Source organism: Vespula vulgaris, chromosome 10 (assembly GCF_905475345.1).
Source record: "Vespula vulgaris chromosome 10, iyVesVulg1.1, whole genome shotgun sequence".
Classification (NCBI taxonomy): Eukaryota; Metazoa; Arthropoda; class Insecta; order Hymenoptera; family Vespidae; genus Vespula; species Vespula vulgaris.
In genome coordinates, this window is record NC_066595.1 from 5,321,458 (window position 1) to 5,348,071 (window position 26,614).

The following is a 26,614-nucleotide window of genomic DNA, read 5'->3' on the forward strand; positions in this document are numbered from 1 at the left end:
TATCATAAATGGGGTAACATGTAGCTATAACTCAATGCACTTAATAGAAATCCATGATGGTGAACGATTGGGCACTTTAAAATATTCAATCGGCACGTTTTGACGTTGTCCAAGATTCTAACTTCGTTGCAGGAATGTATTCTGTGGAGGGAAAAAAAAAAAATAAAAAACGAACATTACTACGTTTTCAAGTGGTTTATAATGACATTTAACCTTTAAAAGCTATCATAGAAGTCAATGAGAAAATTAAATACAATTAAGTGTTTTTATTATTATTTAAAAATAACTTTTGAGATATACTTTTAAAAGAAAATTTGCTTGATAGCTTTTTAAGATAAATAAATAAAACATGAGAAAGAATTTGTCGTACTGTGGACAAAACTTGTTTATGGACTTCAATAATGCTCCTTCTTTACGGATCGATTCGTTTTTCGATATATCGTTTATAAAATATCCTATAAATGCTTGACAAGGTACTCCAGCAGCTTGAATGTTATTTTGTGGATCAATGGTGGCCAATCCATCGGGTACACATTCTTCGTTTTGTTTCCTTTGCGAAGGAAGATAAATGACTCTAATTTGACTTTTTTTCTTTATTTTTGTTTTTCATTTGCTTTATAACATTATTAAGACGATCTTACTTGCAAATAACTTGTGAAATATATTTCAGATTGCAATATAATCTAGGATCTAGGGCGATTCCGGATGAATTCCAAATGAAATACGCTTCGGTAGCTATTTTCAATATCTTATTATTTAAATTTCCAGCTACTTTGGAGAGATTGGTTCTGCAAGGTCATCGTGATAGATCACGAGAAAAAATAAATAGAGTAGAAAGTGATCGATCTTCTTACCCTTGAAAGAAATTGTCGACGGTGATATCGTGGTTTTTAACGTTCTCGTATTTATGAGCAATTTGATCTCTCAAACGAGCTTCTCGCATTATCCATAAAGATCTGGTTGCTTTGTTCTGTAAATCGATCGCGTTTGTAACCGATCTAATTTCAGGCTCAAGTTTCCTCGTTACTATAAAATCTTGCGTAGAATCTTCCTTACGGTTTTTTTTGTGTAAATTTATTAGGTGGATCTAGGGAAATTTTTCATTTATTCGTTGCATTTGTTCAATTAAAATACGTTCAAATATGCCCTATACATTTAACTCTGGATTCTCACGTGCTGCACTTTCAATGTGGCAAAGATCCATCATCGACCATATACGATCTTCTTGTTTCACTGAGTATACGTTGATCGATCTTTTGTTAAAGTTCTCTCTGGAAAAATATAAAGACTTAGAACTCTCATCGATGCGCTAGTTAAATTTTTAAACATACCGGTTTTCAGTATTCGTTGTGTTCGTAGGTAAAGAAAGAGTAGCTGATACAATGATGAGCAAGACAAGATTTACTATTATGACACACGCAATAAAAAAGACAAAAAAAAGATAAGAAGGCCACTTTTCCAATTGTTTAACGACTCCTTTCATGATCGCACTTTTGGAGTCAAGCCTAGGAAATTCGGTGAATTTTTTGGTGCCAACGTTTGGTAATAGTAGGAGTTCATCGTCCTTATTCGATTCTGTTGATTGTTAAAAATATCTATTTTTATTGGTATTCACGTGTTGTGAATGAAACAATAATGACAATACTACTGACAATAATAATAATAATGTTAAAATCAGAACTTAATTCAAAAAGCAGATGTACGATTATCATTACTTCAATAACAGTCAACAAATCTATAAAACACAACAGGCTAGATATAACACTCACAAATAAAAATTTAAAAAATTATTAACTTGCAATTGTATCGATATTATTTATTCATTAATCAAAGGATAATTATCATACGTCACCTTAAACTGCTGGTGTATATCAAGATGCATAATTACTTGCCTTTTATATCTACCATGTTCTTCGTTCGGTTTAGTACTGCGCTGTCGTCGAGCTGTCTTTAAGTAATTTGCATCGTTTGCCAAGTCAGCATGTCGCAACGAATTGCCACATTTTAATCGAAGGAATTTCGGAAGTGTACAAAGATATTGCAAAAATATGATATATCAGGACGTACATAACCTCCAATAAATGGTAACGAGTAAAATGTTTTTTTTTTCTAACATTATATTTTTGTTTTCTTCGTCGCTTGTTTTTCCATACAATCGAATCATTAAAACGATAAGTGGAATATTTTCGTTCGAATAATGAAATATGATATATAAAATAGTCGGTTCTTGATAATATTTCACTTTGTTTCCCCTGTTGCTTTTTTCTTCGTAATTTCTGTGTTATCTTTTTTGTATTGTTTGTAATATTATTAGTACAGGTGTTGTATTCACCTACTTTTTTTATACGCATTCCATCTGTAGCTAACGTGACGTTTTACTCACAAACCATTACTATATAGTTATCTATTATTATGCGTTTATCTATTACTATATACTTACGTATATGTATCTAATTTTGTTTGAATATGTTCGTTTAAATTTGTCGGCAAGTTGTTACAATATCTTGGCACCTATTGGATAAAATATTTAGCTAACTACTAAAATAACTTCTTTATTATTTCAAACGATCAGTTATCTCATTCAAACAGAAAGTCTTCAATTGTTTTTTGTAATGAAAGATATATATATATATATATATCAATAAACGATTGTAATTATTTTCATACAGATAATTAATAATAATGAATAGTAGTAATTAAATTATTGGAAAGTAAACTTTGTATGTCGTCATCGTGACAACAGTTGAATCGTATTTTATTATTTTTGGGATAAAAGAAAGAACACTGATTAAGTTTGCATTTGTCTTTATTACAAATACTTTCTCTGAAATTATTTCGGAGTAATCATGGTGGCAGGCATAGATATCCGCGTTATAAGATATTATTATGTATTTGAGAGGAAGACACTTGATTTTTTTCTTGCTTCGAGTGCACAAGTCGCACAATTTTTCTATCATAAACGATTCTTCTTTCGTCCTGCGATTCGTTGAAAGGAATGACACTACGTACGTACGTATGTACTTATTTAAGATATGTATATCTACGTTACATGCACGTAATAATACATAATCACTATTTAAAATGCCTTATATACAAATATCGCGCTATCGCTTACTCTCTAAACTCGTGAGCAATAAATATTCAACGAAAATAAAGATTAATTAATGAAAAGACTAAAAAACGTGCTACGATAGAAAGAAGAAAATTGTTACATCGTATTTTTTTACTTTCTCTTTCTTTGCCTTTCCTAGCTCGTTTCTTTTTCTTCGTTGTTATTGTTGTCGTTGCTTATTCATTTATTTAATCCGTCAATCGAACTTATATTCTAGAATATCTGTGAATATCGTGGAACGAATCGCGCGGGAAACGGTCAATCTTGAAAATATACTTATTCGGAGAAGATAGCTTTGAGAAATCCGATAACTTAACGAGAAACACGTTGTGTCGTTTTCATTGAACACTAACAGCGGTAAATGATATATTTATAAATTATACTAACGTAGATAGGTAGGTAGATAGGTAAGTAGGTAGATAGATAGATAGATAGATAGATAGATAGATAGATAGGTAGGTAGGTAGGTAGGTAGGTAGATAGGTAGGCGAAGCTAATTCAATTCATTAGAAATCGAATATCACGATAAAACGAAAGGCACTGTATTCAATGCGTTCGTTAAGCGAACTGTATTGGATAATTCGAATTTATATTGTTAAGACCGACCCGCGGCCGAAAGCGAACTGTCTTCCCGTATTTCTCTATAATATTATATTATAGCGATAGAAAGAATAATAATAAAAACGAAAGTAGCGTGGTACAGTGTTAAGGCACTCGTGATCAAACGCTTGTATAAGAGATCGTTTGCTTCGAATTAGTACCGTTCAGTTGTTGTTTGCTATTGGCGACTAATGGCTCGACATCGGCAATCAAAGTTTTGCTCTGTCCATCGCTATCGGACAAGCTGCTGGCACTATTACGTTTCGAGAGAGCCCGATTAACGTCCTGCAATTGGGCGTTCTCGTAACTCCTACGATTTCTAGTAGAAATGCTAGGAACTCGGCTAAATCTTTGGCTACTTTCCGGACTGGATTGATTACCTTCGAAAAATCCAGATTCCGGAGAGAGATCCGAGAACGGAGATTGTGGACTTCTCGGTGATCTGGCCGAAAAATGTCCTTCCTCGGTAGTTGTGAAAATGTCACGAAGATCAGCCTGTCCTCTGGTAAATGTCTTCTCCGTTTCGATACTAACTCTATTCTGTACTTCGATGTCACTGACGTTCAACCGACGCTTCGTTTCAGGCAACTCGTGCATCTCCTTTGATCCTTTCATACCGCAAACGATATTTTTTTTGATACCGTCTAAATGTTCCCTACTACCTGTGTGACGTCTAGCAGCGATCAAACTTTCACCACTGGTAACATTCAAATTTCGATTGCTATTCGATCGATCGATGGCCAACACCAGATATTTTTTCGAACCGTTTAGATTTCTTCTCGAACCGTTCAAAGATCTTCTACCTTCGTCACATCCCACAGGAAAATTTCGATTGGAGAGATTCCTTCTCGAGCCGTTCAATGATCTCCTCTCTTCGTCGAGAAGCGGATACTTCATGAGACTTTTTTTCAAACAAACCTGATTTGACTTTCCTTGATGTTCTTCTTTAGATGTCTCACCTTCTCGAAATTCCTCCTCGAAGACTATCTCTCGACTGTTTTTTATGATCTCTCTGTTCACCGCTTCAGATAGATGTCGAAACTCGGCGTCACTCATAACTTGTATAGCGTCCAACTCGGTGTCCGTCAACTTTGATTGACCAATCTCTCGATGAAGATTTGTTAACACTGGAGGACCATGACCGGTGCAATTAACGTCTCTACAGGCGTGTCTACCGAATGGCACTTCTTCTAAACTGTTCTCACTTCTTGTGCTGTCGATGTACGTTAAAAGACGATAATGATGATGATGATGACGATGGTGATTCGGTGGAGCCGACGAACGAAGTCCGCAATAACAATGGCTTTGTACGTCCTGACTAAAGTCCAATTGATCCTCGTCTATTATTATACCTGAAATTTCATCTAAAGCTTAAATCGTGACTAGATATCTAGATATTTAGATATTTATTCATTTATTTTTTTTTTAATGATACGAAGAAACGTAAATCCAACGACACTGGGACGTTCACAATGTTTCTCCCTGACGATCTATTTTACACAGACAACGTAGTGTTAGTTATCATTTTTATTTTATATTCGATTGATTCGTGAGATTCGACTATGACCGATGATACCCCGACAAAGATCGTACCTTCCTCGAACCTTCTACCATTTCCATGTTATATTAGTTACGTTAATGAGTGATTAATGTATTCCGATTTAAGAGACATTTTACAACATTATTGAAATATTTTTTTCGGGTTAAATATTTCACGATACGACGATAGGAATTTTTTTAGGATTTGTTTTATGTCAGTTCATCTTTCGAAGATGGTTAACGGATGGAATGTCGGAACACGATTATGATTAGTAGAATAAGGATATCGATAGAGGAATGAAAATGGAGAGGTGAAGGAGGAGGAGAGAAAGGTATGGACGAAATAAACGGATGAACGCGACAAGGACGGATACTCTTCCCCTTTTTTGCCTTTGATTTCCAATTCCCATAAAGTTAAGGTTAATATTTCACAACGATTATCGCAAGTTTGTCATTTTTAAGGACAAGGTGATAAGAGGTGGCTCGCGTTGTAACTTGCGCTTTCTTTCCTCTTGTTCTTCCCTTTTTCTTTTTCTTTTTTTTTCTCTTTTTTTTTTTCATTTTCGATGTTTCTCGGCCAGATGATTTTTTTTCGACCGAGAACGATAGGATTTAACTTATCAGCAAAATTCTCATATTCCTGGGCAATCGTCGATCGATGGAATGTCAATGTGAAGCTTCGGCGAAGGTCCTTGCGACGAGTGTCCTTGAGGAACAAGGAATCCCGTGCCTTCGGTTTGGTTAAGCGCGTTGAGTATCACCGGAGTGGATTTCGGCTCGCTAGGAATTTTCCTCAGGCTTCCATCTACGATAGATCCAGCACCAGAAGAATCAGACGAGGACACGATCGGATCAACAAACGTGCTTTAAGAGTAAACGTGGAAGCAAGCGTGCGATAATAATCGTTAGTGTGAAAGCAATGTGCAAAGCGTACTTGATTCGAAAATGCGTTAGCATGAGATTAAAGGCAAGTCATCGGTCATAGCGAAAATCGCTCGCATAGAGAAAGAAAGAGAGAGAGAGAGAGAGAGAGGGAGAGAGAGAGAGAGAGAGAGAGAAAGAGAGAGAGAGAGAGAGAGAGAGAGAGAGAGAGAGAGAGAGAGAGATCTATAAATCATATTCGATTTCGAAGCAAAATAGAGATAGAAAAGTACTTACTATTCCCTTGACGAATCTCATCCTGAACCCTGTAAAAATCTGCGAGCTCTCTACCAGAGCAGAGGGGAGTATCGACTTGCGTGGTGCTATCGAAGAGAGAATAATCCACTTCGTAACCTTGTCTTTCTTTCGAATACATCACCATAGGTTCGAATCTATGACCCCAGAGTATCTCTTGAGGCAAGTAGCTGGATCTTGCCTGAGTGGTTTGTCCGGTCGATTCGATGGTACCCTCTAATATGACAACTACTTCGAATCTCTCCGTGAGCATGTCCTCCGCTGAAAGATTGTAGAAAGGCGAGTCCGCGTTAATCTTGTGAACGATCGTCGTCGGCCAAATGAAAAAGAGATTGCCGTTCTGTCCGTCGGTGCCCACTGCCAGTTCATGTTGATTTTGCGATAAGATTTCACCTTCCTTGGTGGTCCTTGACCTGATCATTTGGGCTCTCACGGCTGCACCAATGATATGACTCTTTCTCATATCACCAACACGGAACATCAGACAGAGCTCGCCGTCCCGTTGGCAAATCACTGCGTTTTTTGAAAACAGAAGGGTTTGCGTCCTCTGTTTTGGCCTACTCATCTTCGCAAAAACTATTCCAACCATAAATGCTTGTATCATAACACCGGCGACGCTCTGTATGCACATCACGAAGATTGCCTCCGGACATTCCTCGGTTGTCGATCGACTACCGTAACCGATCGTGTGTTGTGTCTCGATGCTAAAGAGGAAGCAGCTCGTGAAAGAGAAGATATTGTAGATGCACGGTGTCCAATTGTTCTCAACTTGAAACGGTGGTAAGTGACGTTCCTCGAAATCACCGTGAGTGAATGCGATCAGCCACCAGATCACCGCAAAACCCAACCAAGAGAGGAGAAAGCTCAATGCGAAACAGAGCAAGGTCCATCGCCATTGCGTATCTACCAGGGTCGTGAAGATGTCCTGGAGGAAACGCAAGGACCTTCGAGAGATTCGAGATTGCAATACATTGCAATCTCCGTTTTTTAATACCGCTCGACGGCGTAATTTCCGTGTCGGTCCTGCCCTGTATCGGCTCCTGAAAAATAAATCGTAGAAATTATAGAGCAGTGCTGCTCAAACTACTTACGGATATGGCTCGTCTAATTCGAGGGATCTTAACGTTTTCTTTAAATTCACGTTTTTTCAAATTCTTCTTCAATAAGATTTGGATAGGTTTTACGAAACTCATTATTTCTAGCATAGAAGTTTATAATTTGCTTGATAGTTAAGATGGTTAAATGATGCCGATGTAAAATAATATCGAGGAAGTCTTAAACAAATCCACTTAGATTAATATCGTATCAACATCGATTTAACATATTGCGTTTCAATAGTTTCAATGTATTATTCATTATAAATCAAATGCTTTGCATCATTTTTTACGTTCTTGCCTAACGTCAAGATAAAAAATAGAGATGAACTGGTGTTGCGACGTATCACGAATTTATCTTCGATATACTACGCGTTTTAATTTTCAGTTTGCTCGATGTTTTGAAGTCAACGAAAGGTAATTTTGAAGTCAACGTTGGCTAAGGTTTTCTTTTTCTTTTTTTCTTTCTTTCTTTCTTTTCTTTTCTTTTTTATGGTGCAATCAGAATAGTCGACTTTTGTGGAGAAGACACATAACAGATTCCTTGAGTGGCAAAGATTTGAATAACAAATCTCAACGATCTCGTTATCGATTCTCTCGTGTCCGTTCTCGTTGTTAATGCCATATTTCAAAGTAGGTATGCAAAAGATGAATCATTCTCGCACCGTGACTAATTAGCGAAAAATTATACAGCCTAAGTGATCATTATTTACGAAACGAGAATATAAACGGTCCTTGTTTCTTTCATAACTCTTTTCGATTCTTCCTTTTAATAACGTAAGAAGAATAGACGAGTATCGTGATAATGTTATATCATGTCAAATTTTCAACGTGAAACGTATTGAAAAGTTGGAAGTAGAACACAGGGAAGATTAAATTTTATAAGTTAACGACGTAATAACTTCTGCTTGTAGACCGATCGCCATACGAAGACCATTCATTGAACGTAAATTACTCGGAAGCACTCGCGACAAAACGCCTTTTGTCTTCTTTCGTTATTAATCGCATTTTATTACTTTTTTTTTTCGTACTCGTGGATATGTTAATCATCCGCGTATCGCGCGTTCAGCGCTCGTATTTACGCTAACTACTCTGAAGATAGAAGCGAAAAAATATTTTTATCTCTCTTCTTCTCTCTTTCTTTTTGTTCCTTCAGATATTTTCAGAAAGTTCCTTTGTACATTGAAATTTTATTTTGTCCTTCGATAATCGTATTCCTTTATATTTGAGTTTTATCATATTTTGATACTTTTTAAAGATCGAGCAAAGTGCATGTTGCTTTGAATTTTGGAATATATGAATAATGAAAATAATGTTTTTTTTTTTTATGATAACAACAATCAAAAATATAAAAAGAATCATTTTGAAATCTTGCGTAATTTAGTTGTCTTTATTTTATATCATGTTTAGAGATCTATAAGATCGCCATTTTATCGTAAAACTCGAGGTTTTATTGTGGATTTAAAGATTTTAATGCACACTCAAGATAGCTAAATCTATACAACGAAAAAGTAACAAAACTTTAAAGAAATTTATTTAGTATCTTCTTTATGACTACTAAAAGAAATCAGTTTTAATCGATGACTTTTACTTACGATGATTCTCTTCGCATTGTACGTCATCGTTCTTGCACTTTAAACTCGTAAATTCGAAAAGCACTGAATCTTGTAAATCATTCGATTCGATTCGATTCGATTAGATTTGCAAAGTCTTCGAAGATTAAGTCGAACGACTTTGAAAAACAATTAAAAAAAAAAAAGGATTACGTATAAATCTAACAAGATCATCACATAATATAAAATATTGCACTTTATTAGAAGAATCTACTCGAAATTACTTTCACGTTCGGCGTTATTTCGTTTCTACAAAGATATGTTTTGAATGACTTTTTTTGTTTGTTTTTTGTTGTCAACGAAGAGAGCACATGGTTTCGCGAATAAAGACGATCGACGGTGGTATATCTCGTGCGCGCGCGCGCCCTCTCAGCGCAATGATCCGACCGAGAGTCTCGGGCCGGGTCTCCCTTTCGTACGACAAAAAGGAAGTCGCCATTTTGACTTTGAACGATAACCGAGTAACCGTTATCTACCAATTTATTTATTGCCACGCGTAAATCAGCCGCCGCGAGTCGACGACACACTGTGGACTCGTCAACTCACCGATCTCTCCTTCCCGTTTTACCATTACGACATTTTTTCTCTCTTTCTTTCTTTCTTTCTTTCTTTCTATTCGTCACTCTATTGTAGCCGAATTTCTTTCGAGGATCTTCCCCTCTCTTGTTACATTGCTTTTTAAGTCTGAAACCGCACGTGATACGATTATGAGAATTATTTCATTGACCTAATCAGCGTATATCGTGATGCATGTCCGGGATATAAAGTCGTACACGCGAAGAGCGAGTGAGAGAGAGAGAGAGAGAGAGAGAGAGAGAGAGAGAGAGAGAGAGAGAGAGAGAAGAAAATTTATTATTTATAACAAGGGGAAACAGCCCCGTGTGTACAGGGTGTCTCAAAGTTTATCATCAAACGAATAAAGAATAAGTAGGAAAACGCAGAAACTACTTTATGATTATCTTCAATGATTTAAAAAAGAAAAGAATAATGTAAAACGAATGAAGTGATAAATGTTAAGACATTCTGTAGACGTTAAAGATGGAAATATAGAGAGAGATTATTTTCTTTTAGAAAATATTTACAAGCAAGAGATATATCATTGAAAAACATCTACTACTAGTTTTCAAAATGAATAACAGATTTATTGTATTTATTGTTTAATTACGTAATCTACATTTATCATTACGCTCGAAGTTAGTCGAATATATTGTCTCTGACAAGTTTTGTAAGCTTCGTCGAATATTTTAAATTGCATCGGAAGAATTATGTAGTTGAGTTCTTTTTTTTTGCAAGTGTTACATGAATTTAATGTTCCTTTGGTCTTACACGATGAATTTCTCATTAAGATACTTATCAAATCTATGATGTACGATTTCTTATCGCATCTGTTGCTTCTCGATAAGAAAAATAGTTGAAAATACAGAAAGAGAGATATTCCACGAAAAAATTGTATTTTTGTTTATTTTATTTTATTTATTCATTCTTTTTTTTAAGAAAATTACATATCAGCTTTATTCAATAAAATATCGAATTTCATTAATGCAACAGATAACGATCGAATCATTATGAATAAAAAAAAAGTCATCACTTAAAAAAAAAAAAAAAGAAACTGCTTTAGATCAATCAATCGTATGATCAAAATTTTCTTACAATCGAATGAAACGTTCTTTAGTAAATATCGCACAAAAAAAATATTCATAAACGAAGTATGTAAGAAACGTGTTATAATCGTTCGTCGTAGAGGCAAATCATGACCGAAGATTAATTTCTTACGACGACAACAGCTAATCGACAAAAATACATATACATATTTACAAAATAAGCTCCGCGAAGATGTTCAAGACGTTGCTTCCACTTAAATACGGATAATACGTAAATAAAATTCTCGTCGATCGATCGGATTTAATTCGATAAATTTTTCTTTCTTTTTCTTTTTTATTATACCTGCTTCTGAAGGACAGATTCGGACTCTTGGATACGACGATTATCGAGGAAGGTGAATTAGGTGGTAAAAGCTTCTGTTCTTCTCCACATTCCGGTGATGGACTTTTGTCGTTGTTACAACTTGGACTCTTCGTACCTTCTCCGTTTATCTTCAATGATTTTTCTTGAAGATCCTTCATTCTCGAATTTTTTCTTCACGAGCGGTCGAACATCGTTGTTTAAATTCTCTTGTCTTTCACTGGATGTCGGAATTTCTTTATCGCGTATCGAAATGAAAAGTTCGAAACTTTTTGTCGTCTTCGCTTTTTCGAGTCGAACAATGATATATCTAAAATAAAAAAAAAAAAAAAAATTTCGATGTAATCCTCGATTTCAGTACACGAATTTTCTCTTTCTTTTCTTTCTTCTTGTTTCTTTTGAGCTCGTTCACGTAAGATGTAATCGTTCGTAGATATAATCAATATTTTTAACCACGTACGATGGAAATGGGTTATCAGTATTATTTCTTCTTGTCAGTCCGTAATGCCCTTGAATCCGAAACGAGCAGATAACAAAATGTCACTTTCGTAAAACTCGATCTTTTCTTTATATCACCGATCTTTTCTCCCGTCGATTATGATAGCGATCATAATCGAATGAATAATCGCTTCGAGGTATCGATTATATCCACGACGACCTATTTTTATTTTTTCTCTTCTCCCTCTTCGCTATCACTCACTTTCTCTTTCTCTTTCTCCCTCTCTTTCTATTCTAATTTCTTTATAAGTTTAAAGTCACTGTTTGTTGCCATTATTTCTGTTATTCTAATTCAGAAAAATCGATTGAAAAAAATCGACGCGACCACGAAAGAAGATGGAGTATCGACAAGTACCGAGTATGAAGCTAGTAAAACATCTACTGATGCATTGAATATCGACGCAGGACGTCTTATATATATACGTACGTGCCTAACCGCCTCGTTCTTCCACTTATCGGTCACTAAACACTACGCTTTGCTCTTTTCATTTGCGAAAAAAAGCTGATCATATGCTTACGTCACGTTAAACATGTCGATCCCCTTTTCAAACGGTCCTCCTCTTCTTTTTACCAACGTTCGACATTTTTTAGCTTCGTTTCTATACTTTTTTAATTTTATTTCAACTATCAAGAACAACTCGGTTATTTCATTTCGATAATTTCCACGTTGTTCAACAAAAGTCACGTTTATCGAATGAGGAAGACAGGAAAGGAAGAGAGAAAAAAGAGAGAGAGAGAGAGGAGATCAATGCTAATTAATTCGCATTTGAATCGCGCATTCATCTGCGAAAATGCAAAGGAGTATTCTCAGTTGTATTTAAATGATATCAGCGAACAGATCGTTCAAGATGATCGCGTTTATAATTAAAGATATTATATCATATCGTCGATACATTGAATAAAACAAAAAGTCGTTTGATTATTTTTCAACAGATTTTTGGAAAAAATAATTTGAACAATCTTTAACATGATTTTTTTCGTAAGTGAATAACCATAGATTCGGTATTTACTTTTTAAATATAAATATATATATACATATATAATCTTAAATTCGAATGCTGGAGACGTTCGTAGCACGATAAATACAAATTAATACTTACAATCGTACAATCGCTAAGATTATATGTAAGAATAATGCGTATAATCGCTAAGAGATCTGTTTTCACTCGTGTCGAATATAAATAATTTCTTCCGAAAGAGGAAAAAGAAAAAGAAGAAAGAAAAGTTAAGGAAAGATGAATATTTCACGTTCGTTGGATGAAAATTTCGATCGCCTTGTTGAAAATAAAATTGTCGAGCACGAAACGTGACGTTTCATATGCTACTTTCGACTGACTGAGAAACCATGTCTTATCATTGTCTTGTCATCTCGTTATCGGGAATCGTACTTGGCAAGCTTCATAAAATCACTAATTCTACATATAGAAATGATATTCCCCCACCCTTAGAGCTAGGAAAAAGCGAACGTTGGAGATAACGATTTATGTTCTAACCTTTAACATCACAAATTCTCACATTATTTCCAGCTATTCTTCTACTTTTATGTTCTACTTTAGTTTCTCTACATATTAACATTATTATTACTATCATTTATATTAATGATCATTATTATTATTATTATAATTATCACATTACTGCGTTATTATTACTATTGTTATTATTATTTTTTTTTCTTTTTGTTTTTATTTTTTTTCTCAGCTTCGGTCGAATAAAATAAACGTAATATTGATCGAATCGTCGTTTTACGGAAGTCGATATGTCTAACAAAAATCGAAATTAGAAATTATTGTGGATTAAATAAGACGAAACTACATATTTTTAGAATATGAAAAATAGGCAAAACATAGTTTTTTATCATAGAAAAAGAGAGTTGAAAATTGAATACAGTTCCAAATCACGTTATGTCAGTTATGAACAGTGCCAAAACCTGTTATGTCCATCACCATTTTACTGCAACAAAAGCCGTTATATCTAGTACACTATTATTGCAATATGACTGATACTTTTTCAACATCCGTTATGTTCTATTTTTATATAATAATTTCTTGTGCAGTAACACAGTTCGTTAAATTTCAAGATGCTGTAGCTCAACGAAATATCAAAGAAAAGATACACTATAGGTGCTCGTTAGATTCGTATTGATATTCTCTACAAATTTTGTTATACTTAAAATATTGATTTCGATTAAAAAAAAAGTTTTATGCTTTACAAGTATCTTGACAATCATATTTTTTATGAAATAATAACAAAGATATGCAATACATATTATTACATTTCCTTATTCAAAATTTAGCAATTTTTATTTGAAACATTTATTTATAAAACCAATGAAATCGGAGATATTTGGTTATATTATTTGCAATAAGACGGTCTATATATTATGTTGATACTGCAAATACTTCTAAAACCTATTATATCCAAAAATCTGTAGTTAAAGAATCAAAATCTATTATTTCCAACAAATTTTAATTAATTCTAATAAAAATATTGTTACATGATTTTCATATCTCATACTAATAAAATAATGAATATCAAATATTTAGAAAAGAAATCAACCATATATTTCTCTACTGAGAAAGAAATGACAGTTTTTAGTAATAAAATATTTTAATAGACATAACGGATTTGAGAAATGATCGACTCAATTATAAAAATGAAAACAGGACATTTCGACGTAATATCAAGAGTATTATAAAAATTTTTCGATTGAATGGTAAAAAAAAAAAAAAAGAAAGAAAATACAGATTCGAATTATTTTTAGTTCTAAAACGTATGATCTCGTGAGAAATGGACAGTGAATTACAATCATGCATATTTAAACAACATTAACTTTAAAAAAAGAACATGAGTATCTTTCAAAATGTCAAAAAATATTGAAATAAATCAATACTATTAACGCTTTATTTACTGAACTTATCAATTTCACGGATTTCAGGCTGTTTTTAAAATGAGAAAAATCATAAATATTACTTTTTAACAATTTATGTTAATTTTAATTGATATAATGATAAGAACTAATGTTTTATATATATATATATATATATATATATATATATATATATATATATATAAACAAAAAAACGAGCATTTCAATGGTTTCAATAAACATAGTTATACAATCAATGCTATTTTTTCTAACAAATAAATTTTAGTAATTATCAAGGAACAATATTTTCATATGATTTAAGATTGAGCAAGTACGTAAAAAAATTAATTTTACGAATACGTGAGGAATTTATTCTTAAAGCATGTCAGAATTTATAAACGAAATGAAATGAAAAAAAAAAATCGATCAGCGACCATAGATGTTGAAAAAAAATATCGATATTCGGGATCTATTTCTAATAAATAAAAATGAAAATATTCTTTTAATTCATTAAAAAGAACCAACCAGGCATCTCTTTTTATAGGCACAGCTCGATTCCGTAGAGACTTTGTTTTGGATTCTAATGTCACGATTTGTATCGTCTTTTGAGACTCAGTTAGATTCAGTTTCTCGTTATCTTCCATAACTTGGCACACGATGAATTAGATAATTTCTTTTCTCTTCCACGGATTTATAATTCACCAAGTTTGTATTATTGTCCATGAGCTAGCTTACTGTCGAACGAAACGAGATCTATCGCGAGCTCTCCCGCAGCCGTGCGACGTTACGAGTTCGATAACGAGCTTTTAATTAAACTAACGAGACCGGACGAGAGTCGAGAGGTTGCGAAGACCGATAAAATTTTCATTCCAACAGACTTGATCGTAGGTGATGATGAACGATCGTTTGCGTCATTTTTTTTACAACAATAAAACCAAATGCGATGTATCAATCCATCTTTTTTTAATTTACTTTATATATCGTATAACGTTGTTGTTTGTATTTTTTTCTTTTTCTCTTTTTCCTTTTCCTTCTCTCTAGTTCAAATTACACAGTAACACATTGACCAGGTGGCGGTGGACACAGCCTAACAAACACATTAATCGTGTCTCGTCCGTCTTAGTAATTTGATACGTGCTAGTAAACACGCTCGATTAGACGCTAAGTCGATAACTAGATTACCGGTTTATGGTCGCTTCGATCTGTGGTTAACGTTACGGAGATATAATACCTTGTATCATATCGGACGCGTGCCATTTTATATCTAATCACGATATACAGTTATATCGTATTCGTTCTTGGAGTAACTTTAACTTTCAATTGTACTGTTATTTTTTTTTTACCGAAATATTATATTTATATTTTATTTATATATATTAATCTTGCGTTGAAGACATTTTGATAGTTTTGTTGAAAATTGAAATTTGTTTTTTTTTTTTTTTTTTTTTACAATATATATATATATATTTTTTCCTTTTTTCTCTTTTAAAGAAAAATTTTAAACTTGACTGATGTATGTGTATATGAGAAAAACAAGAGTGTAAGAAGACATGTGGTTACATAATTGCCATTAGATCTATCGTAATTAATAATTAATTTACTATATATACGTCAACGCTTGATTCATTTTAAATCGTAAGATTTTCCATGTAACGAATACGTAAAGCATTATGACGCGGTTTTATCATGTTACCTCCAGGAAATGAGATATCTGATATCCGCGGATTGCCGCAAATTTCCACGATTAAGCACGATTATGATCGCAGATTGATCTGCCTCCGGTGACCTTTAGGACAACCGAGGTATGCGAATTATGAACCTTGAATGAAAATGCTTAAAAATAGAATTTAAAAATAGAGTACTATTCTTATCAGCAAACTTTTCTACAAACGAATATATTTTTATTCGATTAAACATTTATCCCATCAACGTAAGACATTTTAACGATTCATTCGTCATCTATCGTATAATTATTTACGAAAATATGATAGTTGTTGAATAATCGTAAATATATATATATATATAAAGTTCGACGCATACAATTTTGACGTTTTATTATACAACATTACTATCATTAAAATAATTTTTATAATGAACTTTTTTTTTATTCACATGCATCATTACTCGAATAAACAGATGAAATATATATAGCGAATGATTACCGTTTAGATAAAAAATTCGTGTAAAGAAAAAAGAAATAAAAAAAAAAGAAAAATTCGTTCCATTAATTATATTAGATAAGTTTTCTTCTAAATTGTTAGAATAATGATAAATTCTATGAAACCAAAAATCAACAATATTACAACTCCTTCGTGTAACAGGAATCGATGATGGAGCAATGAAACTATTTCCTTGTCTTGTAAGATCTTTTTACGGTATGTATGTCGCTATTTCATTGTCGTCGTCGCAATATCGGATAGTTTGACAAAACATAAATTATCGCCAAAGAGCAAATAGATCGTTGTCATCATTGAAAAATATGATAGATTTGCCGTAGAAATGTGCACGCCATAAAAAGACTCATTCATCGATGTATGGTTATACGACTAATATTATGTAGTTACTTACATATACAGATACGTACATGTAAGTACGTTTATATAGTTACATACATTTGTACACAGTTAAGTAATTAAAGACACACTCGATAAATCATATTTCGTAATAAGTAGTTAGAAACGATAAACGTTTTGAAAAAAAAAAAAACTCATTCTCTTATGAACTTGAAGCAATCGTGTATAAAAAATAATCATTCCATCAAATTATTTGTATCAATTGTTTCCATTGATCGAGACAATTCAACGCCATGTTTCGATTTTTTTAATTTTATCGAAGAGATTGTTATCGAGAAAATTTTGAAGGATTTAACAACGAGAAAAAAAATATTTTCGTGATTTTACATTATGAATATAATGAGTGAAAAATTTTCTCAATGATCAAAATTTCTAGTTATTTAATCAGATATTAATTGATTATTAAACGATTAAAGAGAAAAAAAGGAAAAAAAATAATCACATATTATTTTGATTATAATATCATATTGACTTTACAGAATTAATTTTGCCAAATCGTTTTGCAACTCTCAGTTATTTCGGTTTCTTCGGAGAAGAACAAAATTATACCATATGGCGCCCGTCCAAATTAACACCTTAATTCATTGTTTTCGTTCTTTCCTTCGTCTGTGTACAAAGCGTATGTATCTCTATAAGAAACGTAGAAGTGAGAAGCATCTTGGCGATCGGAGATGATAATTATTCTTTCTAACGCACCGGTAGAACCCGTTTTTAGACGTGAACGATGCCTGTTTTCGAAGGTGCACGACCTTGAACGACGTACATGTAATTTCTTACAAATATGAGGAAGATATACGGCTATTATTCATCGAGTCGATAGGTTCTTCGTTTTCAACGAAGGTGAATGTATCATCGTGGAATTTACGTTAGTTCTAACTTTCTGGATACCACATCATATACATACAAATGGATAATTATATATATTCTTTTGAGGTATTTATATAAAATAAAAAAATTTTATCGTTATAAAGAATGTTATGTGTCTTCAAAATAATGAATCATAAAGGGATTTATAAATATACATATTTGAACTGATTTGCGAAGGACGAGTTTTTCAATATCGGTCAACTTAACTCACTGTACTATAAGTTATAAATATTGAGTATAAACTTATACTTAAATCTATGACTTTCAAGTTTCATAAGTTATTACACGATTAAGTTATTAATAAGAAAAGAACGTGTTGTCGTCGTAAAGATTATATTTTTAAAAGAACGAATAGATTATTTATCTTTAATGATATGGAATGATTATTAACTGAATATTTTGGATTTTAATGGAACTTGGAGAAAAAGAAATGAAAGTACAGTTCGAAATATTTTCTCGATCTTCTCTCTCGAGTAATAGATCAAATTGATCTTTTAATTTTGCGAAGTCTCGAAAGAAAAAAAAATGTTTACTTACCTGGTGGAATCTTGCCGACCGACGCCGCCACCTATGCTGCTACTTTGAGTGCTGACTCTGACAAGAGTGACGTTTCTCGGTAGACTTGATAAAGTGCCGGTGCCTTTTTGGCCCAGCAAAGGTGATTCAGGTCTCGTTGGATTTTCTCCTACAGTGGCGACGTGAGCTTGCGCTTCCGGATCTCTTTCTTCCTCTTCTTCGATCGTACCCGGTAAACGAAAAAGTTTTTGTGGTTCCTCCATTCTCTCCCTCTCTTTCTCTCGCTCTCTCTCTCTCTCTCTCTCTCTCTCACACTCTCTCTCCCTTTCTCTTTTTATCTCTTTCACGACGTCACTTTCATCATTACGTTCAAACTTTTCATAGTTTTTCTATTCAACATACTTTTCTTTTTTTCGCGTCTCAGCTTTACACGATCAATGACTTTGCTATTCTCGTAGGAATTTTTTTTCTTCTCTCACTACCTTCTTTTTATTTCCTTTGTTTCGAACATCAGTATGAAATGCGTCTTAAACGCTCATCGAAATCACCACGCATAGTCGAGCCGCGATCGTTACTCGCTAAGGATATAGTTTTGTGATCCGCCATAGCTTCAACTCGTTTCGCGTTTATTTTCTCGTTCGGCAGCTTCTACGTCCTTCTTCTCTTTGCTGGCTTATCCTATCGTCCTTTGACTCTGCACCGATTAAAAGTTCGTTGACGTTAATTAGAGAAAAAGAGAGAGAGAGAGAGAGAAAGATTTATTTTTTCATGCTAAAAAATGTCGGATAGTTAAACTTATATACAGTAATGTGCATTATACATAGGTATATATGTTTAAACATAAAAAGGAAAAAAAATGTATTTATAAGGGATATATAATAATTATGATCGTAAAGTTACATTTTTAGCTCATTTCTCGATGCCTTTTTAAAGTCATTAGAAATAATGGAGGAAAGAAAAAAAGGTACGATTTGATATCGAAAGATATCTTATTGCAATAGCTACGCGTCGCATTCTTCTCAGAATCATTGATACGCGTAATCACGTGCATGAGAGCACACCGAGGATTAGAAAGAAGAATAGGAGAAAGAGAGATCCTTTCGCCGAGATAAAAAGCATTTCTATTTATAACCAAAGTGGAAGCTTTCGTGGAATCTTTAGAAATTTTATGATATATTATTTATCGTAAAACTTAATAGTTTGTTTTTTTTTTAGACTATTTCATAAAACTTATTCATTGATTTTGAAAATTGAATTGAAAAGTATCTCGAACATTTTACTTAATTAAATTTAATTTAGAACAAAAAAGAAATGACAAGAAGAATTTGTAGCAAAGATGATGAGTACAAAATAAGAAAAAATAAATAGACAATAAAAAATAGAATAATATGAATACATCTATACGTCTTGTAGAACTAGCTTTTTTATCAACCCTGTAAACATCATCAAAATTGAATTTTACGATACACTGACCATTTAATAATAGATTTTCAAACAAATGCAACTTGTTTTAAAATCGAGTTACTTTTATGATTTTTTTCAGAAGACACGTAAAACAAGCGGATTTATCAAATAACATATCTATAGGGTATTCGTTTCTTTTCTTTCTTTTTATAAAATTTTGACTGAAAAAAGAACCATGTTATATTCAACAATGTTACAAGAAAAGCTCTATTTTATTTCTAATTCTTCCCATATATGTTCAAACGGCACACTAATCTCCATATCGAGTAAAAAAAAATACTCAGAGCACTTGGCTCGGTTCTAGACTCACTTAAGATATTTATCATTTCACAGTATCTACATTTGTATCTAGACACATAGACTATGATGAGGTATCTATGAGATAAGATAGATTATTACTCGAATCGGTTCTACCCGACGTTTTGATTTTCTCGGCTTTTCAAGGGACGACGGACGCACGTAAGCGCGTCGTACTCGCAACTGTATCGGATTCGCGCCCGTTGCATGAGATCTCGTTGCCAACGGATGCCATGGCGTTTACCTCTTATGGCGGGGATAACGTGCGCGCGCGAACTCACATATACATTTACGAGGCCACGCGTCGTGTTCTCGCGCGATCACATCGTGACTTCTCAGATAGATCCCGACGTGCGAAAGCGACACGGACCTTGAAACTTTCCTTCTGTCACAGTCGCCAGGCTAATGCGTTTAAATGCGCAACGATAATTTCTTATCATTGTATATCCGTGGGAAAAAGAAAAAATCCTATTTGAAAATTTTAACGATATTTTTCATCAACATTTTTAAGTAACTTTTCAATAAGATAAAAAAAACAACAACGGTATATATCACAAGTTTATTATTATCTTAAGTAATAATTTATCGATAAATTCCTTTTCTATTGATAATAGATTCTGATTATGAAATGTGAAGTAATTTGAAGAAGAATGTAGTTTCTTTAGACGTAAAAACGTGCTGTTAAATTAAACATTAAATAGTTTATAATGAAATACGGAAAATCGAGCAAGAACGATTAAAAATAGAAAAATAAGAGGATAGAAAGATTATGTTTCATTGATAAATTTTCATTTGGAAAATCTCCTTTAACGACAAGAAAAATGATTACTTAACTTTTTGATCGAATTGAATTATTCTTCTAATTAATATTTATTGACTATCTTTTTTCAAACCTATATGTAACATTTAATCTTCTATCTATATTTATCTTAACTAGACATAGATAACTTTTTAATATTATAAAAAATAAATATTGCATTAAGTAAAAAAAAAAAAAAATGGGGAAACAAGAACGTTTTTTTTCGAACGATAAATCGATAAGAATCCGACAAAATTTTTAATTAATTAAATAAAATGATTAATCAGTGATTTAATCGATTTCAGTAGTTATATTACGATCAAAATTCTTCTCATTGTTCTTGTCTTATGAATATTCCATTTTCCTACTTTTCTTACGAGTGTCGTTTCCCCCTTTTACACGTTCCACTGCTTTTACTCTCTATATGTAAATCGGAACATCATTTGCAATTCCAATAGTTACGTGTTCCCGATGTCCCTTTCCTTTCTTTCTCCCTCTTCAAGTTCGCTTTATTTCACCTATGTAAATATGTATGTAAGTACATACATATTAACGTTTACCTACGTAGAATACGTAAGACACATTTAATTAAAGTTAAATAAAACGTTTTATCACGGCGTATATGTTACTATATATATATATATATATTTTTTTTTTTTTTCTACGAAACTGTAGATATATGTATTATTTACTTGTTTTCGTTTTCTTTTTTCAAACTACCTTCTTAATCATCGAAAATAATCATGGAAAACAATATCAAGCAATAATTTATAATACTCCTTTATCTGTATCATGTAGATACGTGGTAGAATCATAGATACGAGTACGATCTATAGTAATAATCGCGCACGTGTGCGTCACGCTACATCAGGTTAACGTCGTCTTACGTATGTACACACATTATCATTGGCGTGTGCTCATCAGTCAACTAACGGTGTCCCTGAAACGTTCTTCCTCGTAAAGAAGAGATTTTGCAAGGTAACGCTTTTTATTTTTTTTTTTTTTCCCACGGTCGTAACATTTCCTTTCTAATTCGTCTCAAATACACGTAGAAACGAAAAAGAAATTTACTAATAAGCATTCGAACTCATTTTTAATCATATATTTAAGTATTATATTTGTTCGAAGACATATCGAGGTAACGTAAATGCGTAAGTGTTATACGTATTCGAAAGTGAAAAGACAATGTTGTCATTCGCATTCTCGAATGATCGAAGCGAGTCGAAGTTGATCGAGAGAAAAAGCGAAATTGTCTTGAATCGTTGATTTTTACTGATACGTGGTATTTCGGTTTTCTCTTTTCTTTTTTATTTTTCATGCACAGCTCGATCCATATGCTTGATACCTATACACGGGACATGGATCGAATATCGTCCGAAACGAGGTCGACACGCGATCGGATGTTGGAAAATTCGCATCCTCTTACCGGTCACTAATCACCGATCGTCCCGTCCGGACGCACGCTTTTGCGCACAGCTTTCATTGTCTTTCCGCTGGAAATGACGTCGATCTTTCAACGTAGACGGCTGATCAATTAGCGCATTCCCTCACGAAACCAACGACGATGACGATGGCTCTCTCTCTCTCTCACTCGCTCTCTCTCTCAATCTTCTCTCTGTCTTCTCTTAACCGATTGACGACCACGACACTGTTATAAAATTTCACCAATGAGAAAGAAACAGCACACACTATTTTTTCAACTTATCGTTCATCCTATTCAGAACTTTGTATATTCTTGATCAGTTTTTTTATTTACTTTTCTCTTTTTTTTTCTTTTTCAAAAAATCCTCTCCTTTCGGATTAAGAAGAAAAATAAGAGACGCGAACACGTGGTGAATTGATCGACCGGCGTCACTCGTAGATGTCGCTCGTGTAAATTTGAATTTTAAATGTCCCGCCATTCACTCGATCTTCCAGACCAGTCTCTCTCTCTCTCTCTCTCTCTCTCTCTCTCTCTCTCTCTCTCTCTCTCTCTCTCTCTCTCTCTCTCTCTCTCTCTCTCTCTCTCTTCTCACCTATATTTACGGATTAGAATCGTAGAATTTTGTTTCGAAACGAATCGAGACACTGTCCCGCGCGTTCGCCGCGTCGACGACGACGACGTCGACGAAACGTCGCGAAACTGCGAACGCTTTTGCTAAGCGAATGTAGTAGGTACATACGACGAATGCAACGAAGAGAGCCACGAGCAAGCCTGTCCAGTGACGTCAACCGGCACCTTTTACACCCGCCTTTATCCCTTCTCCTTTCTCTCAGTTAGTCTTCTCTCTTCTCCTCCTCAACTCCTCCACCTTCTTCTCCTTCCACTTTGGTTTCCTCCTCCTCTTCATTCTCATCCTCATCGTTGTACGCGTTGACTCTTATTGTCGAAGATCGCCGATCTGTCTCGGTCTTTTAGCTGCTCGTTTTCTGAGTTTGACGTCTCCCAAGAGAGAAAGAGAGGGGGACAGTCATCAAAATGTTTCTCTAACGGTGATCCCGTCGTTTTTATCACGTTATATTATTGTTAATAAAATAATTTATAGTATTGTTTTCCTATTGACTTATCGTGTCGTTGACACTTTATTTCCTTAACTCTCGATCAGATCTTGTAAACAATGATTCGACGATTCACGATGCACTTTGATAAAAAGTATTATAAGAAGAGGAATGATCATGGTACCATACATGGTAGTACGAGATTTATGTAATTGATTCATATAGTCGTACGATGTTATATAATCTCGAGAAAATTATTTATATTGCATAGTGGTATACTTTAGATTTATTATTTTTACAATTCGAAGCACTCGTGGTGCGGTATAAGAGAAAAAAAATATGTTAGTATATTAGAAAAAATTTTTATATACTTTATATATAATACTTTAACGATCTGATGCGTGTGACAATGATTAGTATAAAAGATCGATTTGCCACGTATTCGTGACGGTCTTTCTCTTAAATAAGTACCCGTATATTCTTAACTACTACCCGTCTCTACTAACAGAGGAGACACACTTTATGATGATAAGTAATTATGCCAAGCAAGATAGGAGATTCAGAAAACCCAATGGTGACATTTCAACTACGATCTTCATTGTACGAACAATGACGAACGTTCTCATTCGACAAGAAATTTCTTTCTTTTGGAACGTTTTACTTGGCGAACACGTCGACTGTAATTACTAGACAATGTGGAGCAAAATTTGCGTCTTCATTTTTTTTCTTTTTCTTTTTTTGTATTTTTTTTTTCTTTTTTTTTGTTTACATAATTACTCGCTTTATTACTTTCGAGTCGAACAAGGGAACACGCAAATCAAACGGCAAGAGCAACTCGCTTTTGATCCTCTCTCGTACGTATCGAAATAAACGACGCTCATGGCTCACTTTCCAACCTTCCACGATCAGACAGCTTCGTTTTCGTCCTTTCTAAATTCCTATGCCAATCGGGTATTCTCGGGATATGTGTCACTTGTTTGATCATCGCTTAGAATACTTCTAGATAGGTGGATTGTTTGTTTAACTCGCTTTTATCTTTTTACTAACTATTGTCTCTCTCTCTTTCTCTCTCTCCATTTAATACTGATTGCAATACGTTTAACATTATTGCTATCCGAATATAAAAAATATCGTATTGTTTAACGCCTTCTGCTGAAATCATAACCCGTAAAATATGTAATTTGCTATATAAAAAAAGTAGTGTAATAAAGTTGCTTACAATTAATTAAAATAAAAATGATCTTAAATCCGATATACTCGAACCAAAAATTAGATAAAATTGAAAGGACGAATATAAATAAACGAAGATAGTAACTATATTTAAAAATCATAAAAAGTATTGATTAAGACATGTCAAATAAGACAGAGAATATACGTTCATTTTTTTCCTGACTTTTCGTATAGAATACGTGTATAGAATACGTGACTACATTTTTAATAGAGTTTGTATAGATATATTATATATATATTATACATATACGTTGTCTTTCAGTATCTAAATATCTCTTAGTATCTAACATCTCTTTCTCTCTTTCTTTCATTCGCGATAATTATATCGTTAAATTACGAAACGATATATCGAAACGAATCTCTGCTTAAAAAAAGAAGGATTATTTTATCATTCAAAGAGATCAATGACGTCGATCAACGACGTTGTTTTTCTTTCGTAGCAATTTTAATTTGAGTCAATTAAACGATGATGATTCAGACGAGTAATTACCGATGTTACTCTCGTTTGCTAGTTGCCACGAGAAGTGCAGATAATGCGGTGCCGTTTTACGCGCATTTACGAAGGATACACCGAGAGACGCGCGTTACGCGAGAGTTCGTCGTTTGTATAAAATAATTCGAATGTAAGATTTACGAGAAGAAAAAAATAAAAGAGAATAAAAAAAAAAGAAGAAAAAAAAGAAATAAAGCAAAAGAAGTAGAAAAATAACAAAAAAAAAAATTTCGAGGAGAGAGAAAGAGAGAAAGAAAGTTCGAAGGAGAAGGCAAGCCCCATCTCGTCTCTTGAATTCCCCCACGAAACGTCCGGTTTCCGGTTATTCCGGGTATATTAGTCATAGCGTGCGAATAATCGACGAGTGGGACGAAAAAGATAAGTGCAAAAGGAGTTTTCGATCTTTTTTTACCGAAGTATCTATCCAATCGTTTCTGGGAATATTGATTATCCGTTGTTAATCATTGAAAAATATTATTTCCTTGAAGTTATGCGATGAGATCCTTTCGCTTGACGATGATTCGTTCGTGAATCATGGTTAATAATGATAAAACTTCGAGATAAGTTCCTTCAAATATATTTTTCTTGTTGTTAAAACGTTTTACTGCGAAGCAGAGCAGAACGAGGTTGGACAAAAGGGAGTTAGCTAGGTATAAAGTGTCTCTCAGGTGACAGGTTCGGAATAACCGACCTATCAGAGCGAGGATGTGCTTGGAGAAGAAAAAAAAATGAATGAGTAAGTTACGTTACGTTTGCTAAGCGATATGCTTATCCCAGTTTCGTGATCCTCGAGTATCACCTCTCTATTGTCGTGAGAAACAATGTCTGCTACCAAGCACGACGATTGCGAAGAAAATTGTCAAAGATTTGTTGTTTAACTTAACCATCTAATAATGTCATTTAATTTTCTAGTCGTCTACACTCATCTGTATATATATATTTCTAATGTTATAATATTTCATTGTTTCTTTCTTCTCCTATGTTAATGCCTGTTCTGTATAAATTATATCTAATTATAGTATAGCGTTACACTGTAAGTTTCATATAGTATAATCTCTTTTTTTTTAGAGACACAAAAAATTGATTTATAGAAGGTACAAAGTGTGATTAATTGTAAACATTCGTTAATTATTAAATAATTAATACGTTCAAAAGATTTTGTATGTTTATGCTTTTAGCAAGTCGGATCTGACTCGACTTAAAGGACCCACATTACACGCGTACATTGTACATACATTCGAGCAATATAATCTACAATTCCCATAGGGTAACCGATGGAGTCGATGGAATTTCATTCTCCAAGGTTTACAATTAGCATGACAATCGCGACATTTACGACCTCATTCTCGGAAGGTCGAGCCAACTAGCTTGTGATTTCGAGGATCGTGAGATGAAATTTGACCTGGATTTCATAGCGTTCTCTGTTAGTTAGAGCAA

General features: G+C 33.6%; 3 protein-coding genes across 13 annotated transcripts in view; all 3 read right to left on the bottom strand.

Annotated features, from left to right (window-relative positions):
- Positions 1–2: 2 nt before the first annotated feature.
- LOC127066772 (uncharacterized) lies at positions 3–2,646 on the bottom strand. 3 transcript variants are annotated; one of them, XM_051000899.1, is made up of 7 exons: positions 1,893–2,641; positions 1,332–1,575; positions 1,154–1,271; positions 855–1,087; positions 642–788; positions 371–550; positions 3–141 (listed from the first exon to the last, which is right to left on the bottom strand). In XM_051000899.1, the coding sequence occupies exons 1-7, from the start codon at positions 1,906–1,908 to the stop codon at positions 3–5; spliced, it is 1,077 nt and encodes a 358-aa protein (XP_050856856.1). In that variant the 5' UTR covers positions 1,909–2,641. The 3 variants fall into 3 exon arrangements, with proteins under 3 accessions (XP_050856856.1, XP_050856857.1, XP_050856858.1); XM_051000900.1 differs by having other exon boundaries at positions 1,853–2,640; XM_051000901.1 differs by lacking the exon at positions 642–788 and having other exon boundaries at positions 1,893–2,646.
- Positions 2,647–2,788: 142 nt separating this feature from the next.
- LOC127066758 (uncharacterized) lies at positions 2,789–18,679 on the bottom strand. Of its 5 annotated transcripts, none has more exons than XM_051000857.1 (3): positions 18,438–18,679; positions 6,410–7,467; positions 2,789–5,064 (listed from the first exon to the last, which is right to left on the bottom strand). In XM_051000857.1, exons 1-3 carry the CDS (start codon positions 18,677–18,679, stop codon positions 3,833–3,835), a joined length of 2,532 nt encoding a protein of 843 aa, XP_050856814.1. In that variant the 3' UTR covers positions 2,789–3,832. The 5 variants fall into 5 exon arrangements, with proteins under 5 accessions (XP_050856814.1, XP_050856816.1, XP_050856818.1 ...); XM_051000859.1 differs by lacking the exon at positions 18,438–18,679 and adding an exon at positions 14,986–15,354; XM_051000861.1 differs by lacking the exon at positions 18,438–18,679 and adding an exon at positions 12,113–12,587.
- The window catches only part of LOC127066760 (inward rectifier potassium channel 2-like), a 37,272-nt gene continuing 17,993 nt past the window's right edge, over positions 7,336–26,614 (bottom strand). For 2 of the 5 annotated variants that reach the window (XM_051000868.1, XM_051000873.1), the window contains one exon: positions 18,962–19,110. The gene's annotated coding sequence lies outside the window, so the exon portion shown is untranslated. Of the gene's footprint in view, positions 7,468–11,276; positions 11,407–18,961; positions 19,111–23,430; positions 24,607–26,614 lie in introns of those variants that run through there. The other 3 variants (XM_051000869.1, XM_051000871.1, XM_051000870.1) reach the window with 3 other exon arrangements.

Bases quoted from the DNA above. Each gene is read 5' to 3' on its own strand.
- LOC127066772 (XM_051000899.1), bottom strand. The intron at 1,088-1,153 runs GTATAGGGCATA...AAATTTCCCTAG, and splicing joins GTGAGAATCCAGAGTTAAAT to ATCCACCTAATAAATTTACA. The intron at 789-854 runs GTAAGAAGATCG...ATGACCTTGCAG, and splicing joins GTCGACAATTTCTTTCAAGG to AACCAATCTCTCCAAAGTAG.
- LOC127066758 (XM_051000857.1), bottom strand. From the start codon at position 18,679: ATGGAGGAACCACAAAAACTTTTTCGTTTACCGGGTACGATCGAAGAA. The intron at 7,468-18,437 runs GTAAGTAAACAT...TTTATTTTTCAG, and splicing joins GGTCGGCAAGATTCCACCAG to GAGCCGATACAGGGCAGGAC. The intron at 5,065-6,409 runs GTAAGTACTTTT...ATGAAATTTCAG, and splicing joins TGAGATTCGTCAAGGGAATA to GTATAATAATAGACGAGGAT.